The 14,816-nt window shown below is 46.0% G+C and overlaps 2 protein-coding genes across 4 annotated transcripts in view; one reads left to right on the top strand and one right to left on the bottom strand.

The window, feature by feature from the left end:
- ulk4 (unc-51 like kinase 4) overlaps positions 1-1,121 on the top strand; it is a 58,091-nt gene extending 56,970 nt beyond the window's left edge. For both annotated transcript variants that reach the window (XM_040165884.2, XM_040165883.2), the window contains exon 37: positions 897-1,121. In XM_040165884.2, the coding sequence (XP_040021818.2) occupies positions 897-978 (82 nt within the window). In that variant the 3' untranslated portion in view covers positions 979-1,121. The remainder of the gene's footprint in view (positions 1-896) is intronic.
- A 548-nt stretch (positions 1,122-1,669) lies between these two features.
- ctnnb1 (catenin (cadherin-associated protein), beta 1) lies at positions 1,670-14,721 on the bottom strand. Of its 2 annotated transcripts, XM_040165885.2 has the most exons (17): positions 14,471-14,721; positions 8,053-8,103; positions 7,319-7,543; positions 6,955-7,208; positions 6,621-6,859; positions 6,073-6,274; positions 5,819-5,963; positions 5,544-5,647; positions 5,237-5,371; positions 4,871-5,074; positions 4,509-4,667; positions 4,263-4,382; positions 4,018-4,168; positions 3,677-3,798; positions 3,532-3,592; positions 2,665-2,914; positions 1,670-2,437 (listed from the first exon to the last, which is right to left on the bottom strand). In XM_040165885.2, the coding sequence occupies exons 2-16, from the start codon at positions 8,063-8,065 to the stop codon at positions 2,700-2,702; spliced, it is 2,349 nt and encodes a 782-aa protein (XP_040021819.1). In that variant the 5' UTR covers positions 8,066-8,103; positions 14,471-14,721; the 3' UTR covers positions 1,670-2,437; positions 2,665-2,699. The 2 variants fall into 2 exon arrangements, with proteins under 2 accessions (XP_040021819.1, XP_077951460.1); XM_078095334.1 differs by lacking the exon at positions 2,665-2,914 and having other exon boundaries at positions 14,471-14,683.
- Positions 14,722-14,816: the final 95 nt, after the last annotated feature.

Genomic DNA, 14,816 nt, shown 5'->3' with positions numbered 1-14,816 from the left:
GAAACTATTCCATGGCAACATACACATTAACAAGAGAACATCAGCCGCTGAATGAGAACCGTGCCGCCCGGACGGGATTCACTCTTCACAGCAGCGTAATTCTTCACTGCAACCTTCCCACGCTAAATTAAGATGTAATGGAGCTCTTTGGTAGATTCATTGACTTCAATTACAGTAAAATCCACCCCGTTTTAAATGTATGAATGGATAGTCACGAGCGTAGTACCGAGACCAAACTGTTTCCTGTTAAAGTTTGTCCTTTTGGAATTATTTTTTAGATGCATTGTTGGGCAGTGAAACGAAACGTATCGATCATCTTGGTCTCCATGTTGAATGGCGAATGGGAACGTTTGCTCTCAAGAGTTGTGCCTTGTCTCGTAGGGTCACTTCCCATTGACCTTTTAATACTGGTCCCAGTCTCCGAACCCATGAGTCGTGCTGGTTTTCCCCCTCAGGGGAGACTCAAGACATAAGTCCATTCTTGGTTCACGGCCGCGGTATCGCTGAACCACATTTCTATTTTTGAAGAACGTGAATATATTCTTGTCCGACTGCTCAACGTCCCGCCCCATCTGTGTGCGCACACGTATTCAAATAAATTAAATTGTTTAAAGTAAACTCATCGGTTTTAGGAGAGTATACATGTATAATTAAAAAGTCAGTAGCATGTTGACAAATTCCATGTCAAAAAAGTCAAATAAAAGCATGTGTTAAAAGGTCATGTTATAAAAGTCGTTGAAAAGAAATATTGTACGATTGGAAAACGGTCCTGAAAATACTTGACGCAAAGTATAGTAAGAAATATAAAATTCCCATTTATTTGTTTAACAAAATGTAATTTTACGCAAACGTTTTTTCCTTTGTCACTAGTTTAAAAACTTGTTTCTCTCCCACAGGTGCCCAGTCGATGTGACGCCACTTGCTGCGGAAATCCTCCAAGAGATCGCTGGACACCAGAACATTTCAGTTAAAGATTAAGCAAACCACAGCCGTCCAACATGTCATCTTAGAACCATAAAGTGGCTGTTGGAATTATCTTCAGGTAACCTCTTTACATCAGCTACGGATTGTTCCTTTAAGATGTCAGTTTTAGAATAAAATGACCTTTGTCGCTTGCCGGATCTTTTGTTATATTGTGACTGGATACAAAACAGCTAAGACAGGTCACTAAATCTTTAGAGACCAGAGTTCATTTGAACTTCGTTTGTCAGATCACTGCAAATCGGATCAACGTAGAGGGATGCATCGTTAGATATTGCAGACTGCCAAATCAAAGCATGCGGTCACAGGTGAACGGCCTCCAGGTCGCTCTCAAAACACACACACACACTAATAACGGGTGATTATCTACAGGCCTGATAGTTGCAGCAAAGTCACAGAATCCTCAACAGGGTGTAGTATGTTGGTAGAGTCCTAATTTCTCCAGCCTCTTCCTAGCAACTGTGCTCCAAAAGGAACATGGCTGCATTTATCACACCGCTACTTGATCGGAGGGTCAGAGCGGTTCTCAGGCTTTACCTCCACTAAAGTCCTAACGCTGTATTATAGCAGCACAGTGACCATTGGTCTAGTCTACAGAAACGTGACACCAAAATCAGCGTGGTCTTCCACGAAGCGTCATGTCCTGGTGGATTTAAGGTGTTTGAAATGAGACGCAGAGGCGTCTGGGTGAAATGACATGTCCATTTTATTGTTTCAGAACACAGCAGGCTACAGCAACCAGCCCCTCTTACTACCACCTTCCCTTAGTAACAGTAGACCAATAAGAGCCCTCCTCCAGCCACACCCATCCAGCTAGGTCAGCTACACCCCCTTTGGAACAGCACAGACACATCGGTGTCCACCTTTAAAGCAAGAAAATAGCTTGATATTTGGACCATGATTTCCAATTCATGTTTTTTTGTTTTTGTTTTTTTATACAAAAGCTACACAATGTTACACTTCATCAGAATACAATTCAACTGATTAACTTTAGTGTTTGGACACCATTTAAAATGTGATCAGATTTTTTACTTGGATGGAGCATTACCATTAAAAAAGGAAAAAACCTCAACACTACAAGAGACTTAAAATACAAGAGGGCTGGAAAAACAGATGAGTCATTATACAGGATAGTGGAAAAAAAACTAGAATAATGTACCATTATAGACTTGAGGGGAGAAAAAGGAAAACAAAATGGGTAAAAAATGAAAAAAATAGTACATAAAAGAATCTTTCAAAAACCAATTGAGATCAGAATCTGTGTCATGTCAGGATTTGAATCAGCCCACCGTCAGGCCGAGACCAGAACCGCACTTAAATCTAGTTTGTCCCAATGGAGTTCCCATCGACAGGAAACTGCTCGCTGTTGTTGAGTCTTCTTCAGGCACTTTCTGAAACCCCGCCTCCTCCATATGGGCGAATCACAATGCAGGTTCATCCAGATCACATGATACAGCTACAAAGGACGGATAGAGAGGGGGGAGGAGGAGGAGAGAGAAGAGACCAACACAGATGTTGGTTAAGACCACACACAGATCAAACACACACTCGGATCAAACACACACGCAGATCAAACACAGCGTCACAATTAGTGGAGCCGTCTAAACATGCAGCAGCCACAGTGAGTTCTCTCCTCTCCCTCCTCACACAAGTACTTTTCAGCCACAGTGAAGATGTTCTCACCTAGTAGAAAGTGAAGTTCAATGTCGGCTTGATATTTACAGGTCGGTATCAAACCAGGCCAGTTGGTTGGAGTCTCCGGGTGGGAGACCCTCTATCAGCTCCTGGGCGTGTCCCAGGTCAGGCAGCCCATCCACAGGGGGGTAGTCCTGGACGGGGTGGTGGACCCCGCCCAGATCATGGTCCATCATGGGCTCCATACCCATCGAGTCCGCTACGTAACCCCCTGAATGGAAGGAACGGTAGCTTGGGTCTGTGGGAATGGATGGGGGAGGGAGGGAGAGGTGGGGAAGCAGAGCAGCTGTTAGAAGCATGTTAACAAACCAAGCTTTTCACACAGTAGTATGATGATTCAAACGCAACACAGCACACCACCAGCCTCCAGCAGACAAAACCACAGCTGTGAGGAACTTTGAACTGAACCCCGCAGTTCACTGGGTTTGGTTTTCTTCCTCCAACAGAAATCCATCTGCCGTGGCCGAGGTTTTCCAAGAACAGCAGAATCTCAGCTTTCATCAGGTTGGCCCAGAGCCGCGTAAAGGTTCGACCGCGGCGCTAAATTAAAAATAAGCTGCCCACTCTGGACTCTTTGCCTATTGATCAGTACGCAGCCCCAAGTCCAAGGACAATTTGACGATTAACAAACTCCCCCCCCCATTTCTTAGAGCCGCGAGAAAATCGATCTCCAGCCTCAACTTGAACGCATTATTGCCCTTCGCCAATTTGATTCCTGTTACACTGCAAATCCAGTCCTCTGCAATAATTGGGAGGATCAGATGGGCCACAGTGTGTCTATAAGATTTTATAAGGACTAATGCTCACGTCCCCTCCTGAGGTCGTCATGGGAGTCCAACAAGAGAGGCGCCTTACCTTCCTGTCTGTAGCCGAGAGGCTCTCCCTGTGCGCCAATATCCAAACCTATGTCTCCAGTCTGCAGAACAACACACAGGTGGACATGGATTGGATTTACAGTCAGTTAAGCAATTTGAAAACAGCAGTCTTGATGGTTTCATACCTCGTTCCAGGCCATTGGCTCAGTCCTGAAGAGCGAGCTGGTGAGTTCTACAGAGAGACGCTTCTTGTAGTCTTGGGGTTTGTCCTCAGACATACGGAACAGAACTGCTGCAGCGTAGGTAGCTGAGGAGAGACGCAGCGTTCAGTCAAAAAGAAACTTGCTGCCAAACCGCAGTGCTACAGCAGAGGGGCCCCTTCCAGCCTCGTAGTTACAGTAATTGTTCCCTCACTTGACATCAATACAAATTTAAATAGAACAGTTTTTTCAGCTGCACTGGATTTTCGAAACATCTGCATAGCATTATCGCTTATGGGTGGTGGGGTGTTTTTTTGCCAACATACCAACTCCTTCGTTGCGGCTGTGCAACAGCTCAGTGAGCGGTGCGGTGGCTCCTTCAGCCTCGATGGCCTCAGCAGCCTCTTTGTCCTGAGCCAGCTCGCACAGGACGCCCGCTGCTACACGCTGGATGTTCTCAATGGGGGAATACAACAGCTGCACGCACACAGGAAGAAAAACAAACAGTCTCAGCATTCGCAGTACTCAAATTGTCTGAAAGGAGGCAACAAGCAGAGATTTTTTTTTTTACCTGTACAAAGAGTGGAATGGTGTTGAGCCCTCTGATGACTATTCTGTTGTGGACGTCTCTGGCCAGGATGTGAAGTGCTCCTGTGCAGCCCTCCACAATCTCCTCCATACGCACTCCCTCCTAATGACAAGCACTCCGTCAGGTTCAAACAGCATGGAGCCCCTCGACCCTCCACCACCAGCTAATCTGACATCTTTAGGAAGACTTTGTGCGACAGATTTCTGCATGTCCGATATGACCACTCACCACAAACTGCTGCTGCGTGCCTCCCATGCTGGTGCGCCTCTGTGTGTCCTGGTGTGCTCTGACCAGCAGCTGGACCAGTCGGGGGATGGCGCCTTGCTCCCTCAGAGGAGCGTGGTTCGCAGGGCAGAGAGCCAGGTTACGGATCAGACCGACTGTAGCCTGTGGAGCGACGCGTGTTAATGGCATTAAGGCGGGACTCAACGGCAACTAGGCAGCCACTAGTCACATTTCACAAAGCCACAGCCAAAAGGTGCTTATGAGATTAGACGGAGCTTCTTCTACAGGTTTTAGCCACTTCTAATTGTCCAATAGACACCCAACGGGCCGACAGAGTGATAAGCTGCTTATGCCTCTGCGATTACCTTAATAAGCGGCCAGTGTGATGGTGGGTGCAGTAATTTGACGACGACGGGGAGGCCGTAGTGCAGTCGGACTGCATTCTGAGCCATCTCCGCGTCCTGGTGTCGGGATGTGAGGTGACGGAGGGCACAAATAGCGGGTTCTGTGATGTCTTCTCTGTCACCGGCCCGAAGCACTGTGCGAACTAATGCCTCAATTCCCCCGACCTACAAAGAAACAGATTACAGATTAATGGAGACCAGAGACGCTCGCATCATGTTTACCGTTAGAGGGTACAATATACGAGCTTAATAACATCTTAAAATTTAAATTAGGAAAGGCCAAAGTCTGGTCGTAACACTAAGAAGACAGTAAATGCGTGTACTCGCCTGGCAGACCATCATCTTGTTCTTGTAGTTGTTGCAGGTCAGGTTAGACAGGATGCCTGCAGCACAGGTCACCACGTTAATGTCGTCACTGCCGAGCAACTGCACCAGAGTTCCAAGGAGACCCTCCATCCCCTCCTGCAGAGGAAGACAAACGTGAAGTGAGCATGAGAGGACAGCTTGGTATGCAAAATCAGAAACATGGAGTATAATTGGTAGAGATGGATTTCAAACAACAAAAAAACAGCGAGTTTGAGTTACTCTCAGACAAAATAGGATTAATATTTGTACGAAGGGCAGTTGGCATCACCTGTTTGGTGGCAGCATCTGATAAGTTCCTGAGAGTCCAGAGACAGTTCTGAACCAGTCTCTGGCTGGGGTCAGTCAGGTGGAGGCCCAGAGCCTGCATGCCTCCTGGACAGAGGGACAAAGATACAGGTTGTTTACATCTGCACGGACCAAAAAGTCACTTAAACATATGTTCCCAAATGCTCGACTAAACATTGTAAATAGGCCGAAGGAATCTGAACACAGCAAACATGTTAATGTCAACACTCATGCAATTGTTCAGAAGGCCAAACTTACCCGCTTCAACAATGGCCGGCTTGTTACTGGAGCAGACCGACAGAACTTTGAGGACGCGGCTCGTCGTCCACAACAACTTCTCGTAGGTGTAAGTCCTCATGATGTTGACCAGTGCCTGCGGGCCCCCACTGGCCAAGATGATCAACTACACACAAGAGACGCCACACACGTTAGGGGATTTGATGTGGACCAAGTGGCAGGTTGAGAAGAGACTTTGCCTCAAGCAGAGACCAATTTATCACACACACACACACCTTGCTTTCCTGGTTTCCATAGGCCAGTATCTGGAGACAGTCGGTGGTGATGGCCAAGAACTTGACATTAGTCTTGTTGAGCAGAGCCACCATTTTCTGAAGGCCCCCAGCTAAACGCACAGCCATCTTGGCTCCTTCCTGGTGCAGGAGGAGGTTGTGGAGAGTAGTAATGGCATAGAACAGGACTGAGTCGACGGGTGAACTGCAGAACAAACAGAGGCTAATTAGATTACTGTCCCACTGGGAAATATCCCCAAATAGAAATGTAGTTGATTAGGTTTCTTAAAAAGGTCCTTCCCCCTCAGCCTTTGATTAGTTTGCACACAGATGCAAGCTTTCATGTTTCTCTTAACACAATTCATAGGCTACCGTGTCAAATAGAAGCTTTATTCTACCAGCAAGAAGGAACAGTTGTGCTTTTTCTGATTTGGGCCAAAACAAAGCGTTTCCACTAACAGTGTAAACATCCCATCACAAGGCTTTCTGCCTTCTTGGTGACTTAAAGCACATCAAAAAATGGGAAATTCTTCCATCCTCCTCACACATACCCGAGCATTTTAACGAGAGCCGGAATTCCTCCTGACTTGAAAATAGCCAGCAGACCCTCTCTGTGGTGGGACAGGTTGTGGAGAGTTCCTGCGGTGCAGCGAGCCGTCTCCACGTCATTTGTGTTCTGCATGGTCCTGACAATGGCTGACACCATCTGGGGCGAGCGCATGATGGCGTGGCGAGACGCTTCTTTCTTTGACAGCTGGTGGACCATCACCGCTGCTTTGTTTACTACAACCTGGCGGGACAGGCGTACATGTTAGGGAATGACCCGAGCAAAAACAAAAAAAACAATTCAAAGCCGGAAATCAGGCACAGGTTATGGGCAACTACCTGGTCCTCATCATTGAGGAGTTTGGTGAGCTCCGGTATCGCTCTGGTTGCCAGCTCTGCATCATCCTGGTAGTTGATCAGATTGACCACAGCGTGTTTGAGCATTTGCGAGGGCTCGGCCAGCCTCTGAACATTGGTGGGGTTTGCTGCTTCGTACTGTGTGGAGGGGATCTGCATGCCCTCCTCAAGAGTCTCTGGGAACATTGCTGCACGAACCCGCTGTGCACGTGTCATGGCGTACTGACCATCTATGTCTAGAAGAGGTACAAGAACAGATGTGTTGTTAGATTGTGGCCCTAACGGCACCATGAATCCCAAGCGTCTTCCTCAAAGGACCAGATCAATTGGAGCCATTATGACCCACCTTGCACTTGTTCCGGGGCAAAGTTCTGGTTGAAGCCCTGCTCCCACTCATACATGACTTGGTTGTCGACATCGTCTTCTTCGGGGTTGCCCTTCCCACTGAGAGAGGGGGCCGTTGTGGTGGCCCCTGAGTGGATGCCTGAATCCAGGTAAGACTGTTGCTGCCAGTGACTGACGGCGGCCTTACGGTCCGGCTCCATGGCCATGTCCAATTCCATCAGATCAGCTGGAAAGACAAATTGGTGGTGGACATAAAGAAAAAAAAAAAAACTTTAGAGCAGAGTTTATCAACAAAGACGAGCACAATAAATCCAAATGTTGCCAAAAGACCAAAAGTGGATTTGTCAGCGTTACAATTTTGAAGAAACTGGAGTTAACGATCTAATTTTTGCTTAGTAAAATAATCAAATAAGTATTTTACATTCATTTCAATTTTAGTTTGTAACCACTAATAAAAATCTGCTTCTCTTGCCATTTCCCCACAGATTCATAGTTCAATTCAGCGATGAAATCACTTCATTTCAAGTTGGATATTGCATGTGCTCCAAGTTTCAAATTGAAATCAATAACTAATTCACTTTTCTCTAATGAGAACATAAATCTGCAGAGAGACACGGTAATTTAATACATTGCCTACTAGTCAATGACCGTTGGTATATGACAGAGAGACAAATGATCAAGCTGGAGAGAGCACGGCGATGAAAGTTTGAGTGTGTGTGAAAACTATCGCCTCACCCTGGGAAGCCATGTTCCTTTCTCAAACCGCAGCCGACACAGCTTCCTGATCTGAAAACAGGAGGAAAAAACAGTGAATGCAGCGGCCTCAGAGGCATCGGGCTTAACCTCCACTCACCAACACTCCTTTCCTTCCAGTAAAATAGCACACAATTAACATTCAAAAGACCACAGCAGAGGTAACAATGGAAAAACCAAGTGTAAAAAACAAAGTCAGTCTTGGTTCAGAAGAAAATAGTGCAGAGGAGTAAATTCTCGGCACTTTCTATCCTATCCTTTCCTCAGACATGCAAATGCCAGCTGCTCCCACACAAAGGCACCATTAAATGTAGCGGCGAGAGACTATTTAGGTGGGAAAGGAAAGGAAGGGACAAGGGATGTGGAGCATTGGCTGGGAAGAAAAAGAAGGGGGGGCATACGCATTCTTCAGCTGGCTTTGAAGCCCAAACCTCATTCTGCAGGTAAGTAAACACCAGCAGCCGCAGCAGAAAGGTGGAGATGGGGGGGTATTGAAAAAATATATATATTTACACCTCATACTCAATAAAATACGCCATGACAGTAACGCACACAATTAAAAGATGGAGAATAAAAATAATTACTAATAAGAGAAGTGGGGCTGTTTAGTCGTTGAAATAAACACATACAAAATATATCTCAGTTACGATTAGCCGTGCATAGAGACAGAAACCTTTTAAACCACGGTGTACCAGTTCTTTAAAACTTAACAGGCACGCTGAAGGGAAACTGGCCAGGCAACAAAAAAGGCCCCAAATGGAGTCACACCCAATGAGCCCACCGCGACCCCCCAGTATAGAGGTTCTACTAATGATAACAACACGATAACAAAAGGACTGGATTTCTGTTACCATGTTGATAATGTTACAGCACCATCGTCTGAGAAAACCCATGAAGAACTATGTGCTGAATACAACACTGTATAATAGGTGTGGGGGGCGAGTTTTCGATTTCTCTCGATTCTCTCTAGAACAATTCAGTCTCGATTCAGAAAAGTTAATAATCTGAATTTTAAAAAAAAGTCAGTCTCGCGCGAGATATTTGCTCGCTCGCGGAGCGTGAACATCCTCGCTCGCGAGGTTAGTCTCTGCTCGCGCTCGAAGGTGTTTTCTAGGCGCTCGCTGTTTTTCTTTTTGACAGGAAGGGGGCGGAGCCAGTCACCATGGTCTCTGCACCTGATTGGTTACAAACCCCGTCTTTGGATTGGCTGGAGTGATGCATTCACACAACTATAGAAGCCCATTTCCGCAATAATGTAAGGGGATAGAAAGAGATAAAACGTCAAAAAACTCCCCCCTTCGGTAACCGTAGATGACAACCAGCTACAACCATCATTTACCATCATTACCGGCACATTAAGAGCAATGCGTCCAGCTCGCAGACCGGTCCGTCAGTCTGAATATCTTGCCAACTTTACTGAACTATGGAGGAGCCTGCGCATATCTTACCTCATTATTTTGATTTTCCAAAAAGTCGATTCGTATTGAAAGTTGGCAAGATATTCACACATTTGGCCTTTTTCCAGTATTTTACAAATACGGACCGGTCTGAGACTAAGAGCAGCTTTTTCTTCATTTAAAAAGAAAAATGAATCTGTTTAATATTTTTTTACATAGGCTACTTCCATATTGTGTTGAAATGCAAGCTGCATTGGTTCTTGCATAGTTGATAGAAAATCATTTGTGACAAAGATTTATTTTCCTCTTATAAAAAATTAGAGAAGGTAATTCATCTGTTGATTTTCTTTAATTGTCAAATAAAGTAGGAAGTGATTAGCAACCTCTGAGTAGCAAACTCAGATTTGAGAAAATTTTGAAAATCGAGATGCATCAGTAATTGTTACATCAGTTTAGAATCGATAATTGGTTTAGAATCGAATCGTTGACCTCTGAATCTGAATCGAATCGTGAGGTGTCAAGAGATTCCCACCCCTACTGTATACATTCTATTAGGAACATACAAGACATCTGCATGATGTTTTTATCTCACAGAGCACTTTAGTCACTACAAAATAGTACTAACCGATATAATCCAAAACCTACTTTTTCTAGGGGGGAAAAAAAGAATATTTGGCCACCTATTTTCCATCTGTCCCCAAGTGAACTAAATGCGCAGCAGGTCGACGGCTGGGTAACCGCCAGCTTGATCATTCAACAATAAACCATATTAAATAAAACTGAATCAACAAAATCATGCATTCACTGTGAAATGACTTTACATAAAATAGGGTTCTGTGAGCGGCATCTTTAATCCAGCCAAAGGCCGTGAATCAACAGTAGCCAGCATCCGTAACGGTGAGGATATCAGCATCGCTTCAAAATGCATCTGCTTTTGCCTTTTTTGTGTGCGAGTTTTACAAACCGACAGGAAATGTTACATCACAAGCAGAGTCTCGGCGGTACTTTTCCAGAGATAGACGGGCTGTCTGAACACCGTGCGGTGTCGCCACCTTGATTATTTCAAAGGAGAATCACCTTTCAGGTCTCTGATGAGCAAACTACAGATCGCTTCACTATCTCGCCGCTTGCCCATATCCTACCTGCTGTCATTTTTCCCTCTTCAAACCAAAGGGAAAACGTCTTTGGCCGAGCGGCCCACAGCGGGACTTGCAGGGTGGTCAGACAATGACATCCCTCGTTGCTTTGGAACGCAACGAGAACACTACTCATAAAGCAGCATTTGCCTATTTAAAACGATAGGAATGTTGATTCTGCCCCGAGTGCCGGTTAATGTGGGGAGTGTGGAGTTAAATGGCTGCCAATATGAAAAAACTCATGTTTAAGTGTATTTGCTCTGAATTTTTTGTGCCCAAAAACCTGATTCTTTAACCACAAACACACAACTCTCGTTCACCATTTACACACCGTCCTCGCAGGCCGTCCTGCCCTCACATAACCCAGCCCTGGCCTAATGGCTGCCATATGTCCCATACAAGGCTGCATACAAATCCAACATACAATCAGAGTGCACAGTGGAAAATGTGGGTCTTTATCACTGGCGCAGCTTCCAGAGCCAGATGTAGTTTTTTTTTTTTTTTTAATGGGCAAACCAGCAAAGCCTTGTCTCCAGTCGGGACACACAAATAGCAGCCTTGCCCATAAGTCACTCCTACTGCAACGCGCTTCTTGTGTCTTGGTATCAGGCTAGCAGCAGTCGGGCCACAAAAATCCAAACTCAAGGTTTTCTTTGAAGCCAGATGTGCAAAGCGGTGCCTGGTCGGGTTAAAAGCCATACAACTGAAACCAGACGACTAATGACCCGACAAACCAGTTACCACAGTCCCATGGCTTCAGACGTATGAGGGACTGAACGAGGTATAGAAAGTCATTAAAAACACGCCATCTTTTAGGAACACAAAAAAATATAAATGTGAGAAACATGGATTGCCCACAAAGTCCTTTGAAGTGCAACGTAACCGCAGACCTTCTGTCCCAGGTCAACATCCAAATGACAGGCTTACTGCTGCTGCACAGAACCGGGAGCCCTTCAGTCTGCTCCCTGGACATAGTAATGAAAAACATGGCGTTCCTACAGAAAGCCAGAGTTCAGCAGTGTGTGAACAACAGACCTGAAGCGACAACAACAAAAAAAAAAAAAAAAGGTGAAACGCTGCAACTATTTGTTAGGAGGGGTTTGCTTATGCTGCTGCCACACAGAACAGAACAAGGGCCCCATTTAATCCATCAGGCTGGCTCCATTCAGGGCTCAGGGAATACAACTCACAACATTTAGCCACAGAACTGGATGAAGCACAAAGCTGGGACCTTAATAGTAACAAAGGACAGAAAATCATATACATTAAATTAAAGAAGTCCATTTCAACCATGAAGACACCCCATGCAATAGTAAAGGAGGCACCATTGATCCATTTGGCTTTCCCAACATGATCCGTGTTACATTGCGCAAGGGGAAAATTAAGCACAATGACTGACAGCTATCAAGAGATGCCTTCATTCCAAACAACACCAACAAAATAAGCTATTATAGGGCCAATGTGACGCATACACAGTCTAAGAGGCCCGAGTTTAACCAACTATCTCATCACATCAGAAGCTAGGGGCAAGCAGGAAAGAAATCTAGGCCATGTGAGAAATCTAGCATTGCTAATCATCTTCAAATCAGATCGAAAAGCAGAAACACAAAGCACTCCTCGGTTACATGACTTATTAGGCCAATCATAGGAGGTGTGACAAAAAATTCGAGGCAAGTAGAAAGCCATTTTGTCAGCATATGCGTGACAAGTTCAGGTGAGCCTGGAGGTTTACGCTTTACAGAATAGTCATTTTCAAAAAATAAATCAATTTTGGAATCACGCACTAAAAATTGCATTTTCCTTTTTTGGCCCACAGTCATTTAAACATTAATTTAATTCGTTAGAGGTAACAGTGCTCTGGTTGAAGAAAACACTTTTTTTTAAATTCAGAACAGGACATCAAAAGAGCTGAACCCCCCCCCTCCTCTATTTCTTCTCAAGTGGAAGAAAACACTGTAGAGTTCAATACATCCACATTAGTTAATGGCCCATGCTGGCTGTGCATTGTGCGCGGGTGGAGCACGGGTGGAGCGATTGAGGCTGCCACAGGCTTCAGTGTCCCGGTGACGTGCAGGGTCAGCAGCTACAACACAGGACATCTGATGAGCCAAGTAATTTCCATAGGATGTTTACTTTCCCCAATTCTTCCATGGGACACTAAGCTTGTTTTCTTCTACAAATGGACCCCCTGATGTCGACAATGATTTGATCAGAAATGCATTTCCGGGATAGAGAAGAAAAAAAGGTTGAATAACACCTCTATTGTCACAGATTCTGCCTCATACATGCATATTACCTTTGGCAAACACAAAGGTCAGGAAATGCAAATTACAGTATTAGGCCAAAGATCCCTCAAAGACTATTTTGCATTAGGTTTACCACTACCGGTGTCGGGTCCACCCACGCAACACGCACCGCTCCGTTAGACGGATATTTAGCGAGGAGACGATTGGCTCCTCACTTTCCATTGTGTAACATGATGGGGGATTTCACCAAAAGACGTAAACAAAATATCTAACGCATCAATAAAAAATAATTTAAAAAGACAATGCGGTGATTTCTGGGGCTTAAAATCGCCGGAGACTGAATTTGTTCTTCAAACTTATCCCTGCGCACCAATTAGCTAAAAACATTTGGGTTTCAGAGGTTCCGTGACCGAAAAAAAACCAAAACAACAACCGTGGAGCCGCCGGATGAGCCGTCAGCATCCTCCACCCACAGCTACACCTCAGCGGCCCTACAAACGTTTCCAGCAGGAGACAAACATCTCACACAACTCTAGAACCACGTCACCTTGTGCCACTTGAACCACACGAAAACCACCGGGACCGACCGAAGCAGAGCTCTAAAAAAAACAAGCACAAAACAGCGAGCCGTGCAACTTTGTCGGGCTGCCCCGCGTGTTGCTCTCCACACGCAGTGGATCGACACGTCGCCACTAACGTTGCGTTGCCCCAATAACGTCACGTTAGTTGCCCCGCAGCTGCGAGCGGCCCCGGACTCCCCGACATCACCGACTCAGGTTTCACTCGCTGGCTCCGCCTCGCCTTCCTCCCCAAAAGCACAAGGGCTCGAAGGAATTTTGTCGGTCTTTGTTTAAAAAAAAAAAAAAAAAAAAAGAAAGAAAACGACGAGAGGGAAACGCAAATCACAGGCTTCAGACGCAAAGTGAACTTACATTCTAGCCACTTATTATATACAGCAACGTGCTCGATTCGACGTCCCGAGTTTCCGATGAGCTTCGGTTTGACCAACTTCACTTTGAGGGAAATGTTTGTGCCAATGTTGCTTCACCAGCTCCAAAACACATTCCACGTTACACGCGTTAGAAGTTACTAAACACGCCCTGATCCATCGCCACATATCACCCGTTTCGCTAACGCTGAACCAGTCACAAAACAACCGACCCGAGTCGGAGTCGTGGAATGCGGCAGCGCAAAGCGTGCCAGCGGGCGATAAGCTAACCAACCGTCGCTAACCGTAACTAACGACACCGAGAACAAGCGGGAACACAACGCCGACGTTCGGTCCCCAAAAAGCCGGAATAACGTCAGCGCGTCAATCGCAGGGGCGACGGTTCACCGTCGGACCATCCAGCGAGCGGCAACTGTAAGTTAAGTTCGTAAACGGGCGGTCTCGACCGACCCGCGGGAGCCGTTGGGTCAGTGGCCATCGGCTGTAGAGCAGCGGTGTTCCCACCGGGTCGGCGAATCCGAAATATCTGGCGTGAAAGCCGCGGTATCGCTGGCTGCGGCAGCATCCCGGCCGGCCCCGCGCACTGCGAACGGCTCCATTCCTTTCGGCGTTCAGAGAGAGACCGACGGGAGAAGCGGAGTATAACACGGGAGCTTAAACGATGAAGCCTACCCTTGTCAACACGGGGAGTCCTTCTCCTCGGGTCCCGGAGAGTAAACACCTCTTGGGAGTGGAAAAAGTGGACGATAACGTTGAAGGCGAGCGTCAGCGAGGAGCCCTCGTCCACTCCCTCCGCAGTCAGTCAATAATGACTTGGCCGGAACAGCAGAGACTGGGTATTTTTTAAGATGGCGGCACGTTTATATAGACCGGAGAACACCTCCAGCGGTTCAGCGTATCCTGCCGTGCGCACGCATAAAGTAGAGACTGAAATAATGTTTCTTCTTTGATTTATCTCACTATTGCGTGTCACCGGGCACGATTAAACACTATAGTACCTGTATATCTTTGTTTCGAG

This window comes from Gasterosteus aculeatus, chromosome 20 (genome assembly GCF_964276395.1).
Source record: "Gasterosteus aculeatus chromosome 20, fGasAcu3.hap1.1, whole genome shotgun sequence".
Taxonomy (NCBI): domain Eukaryota; kingdom Metazoa; phylum Chordata; class Actinopteri; order Perciformes; family Gasterosteidae; genus Gasterosteus; species Gasterosteus aculeatus.
This window is presented reverse-complemented; position numbering and strand designations above follow the sequence as displayed.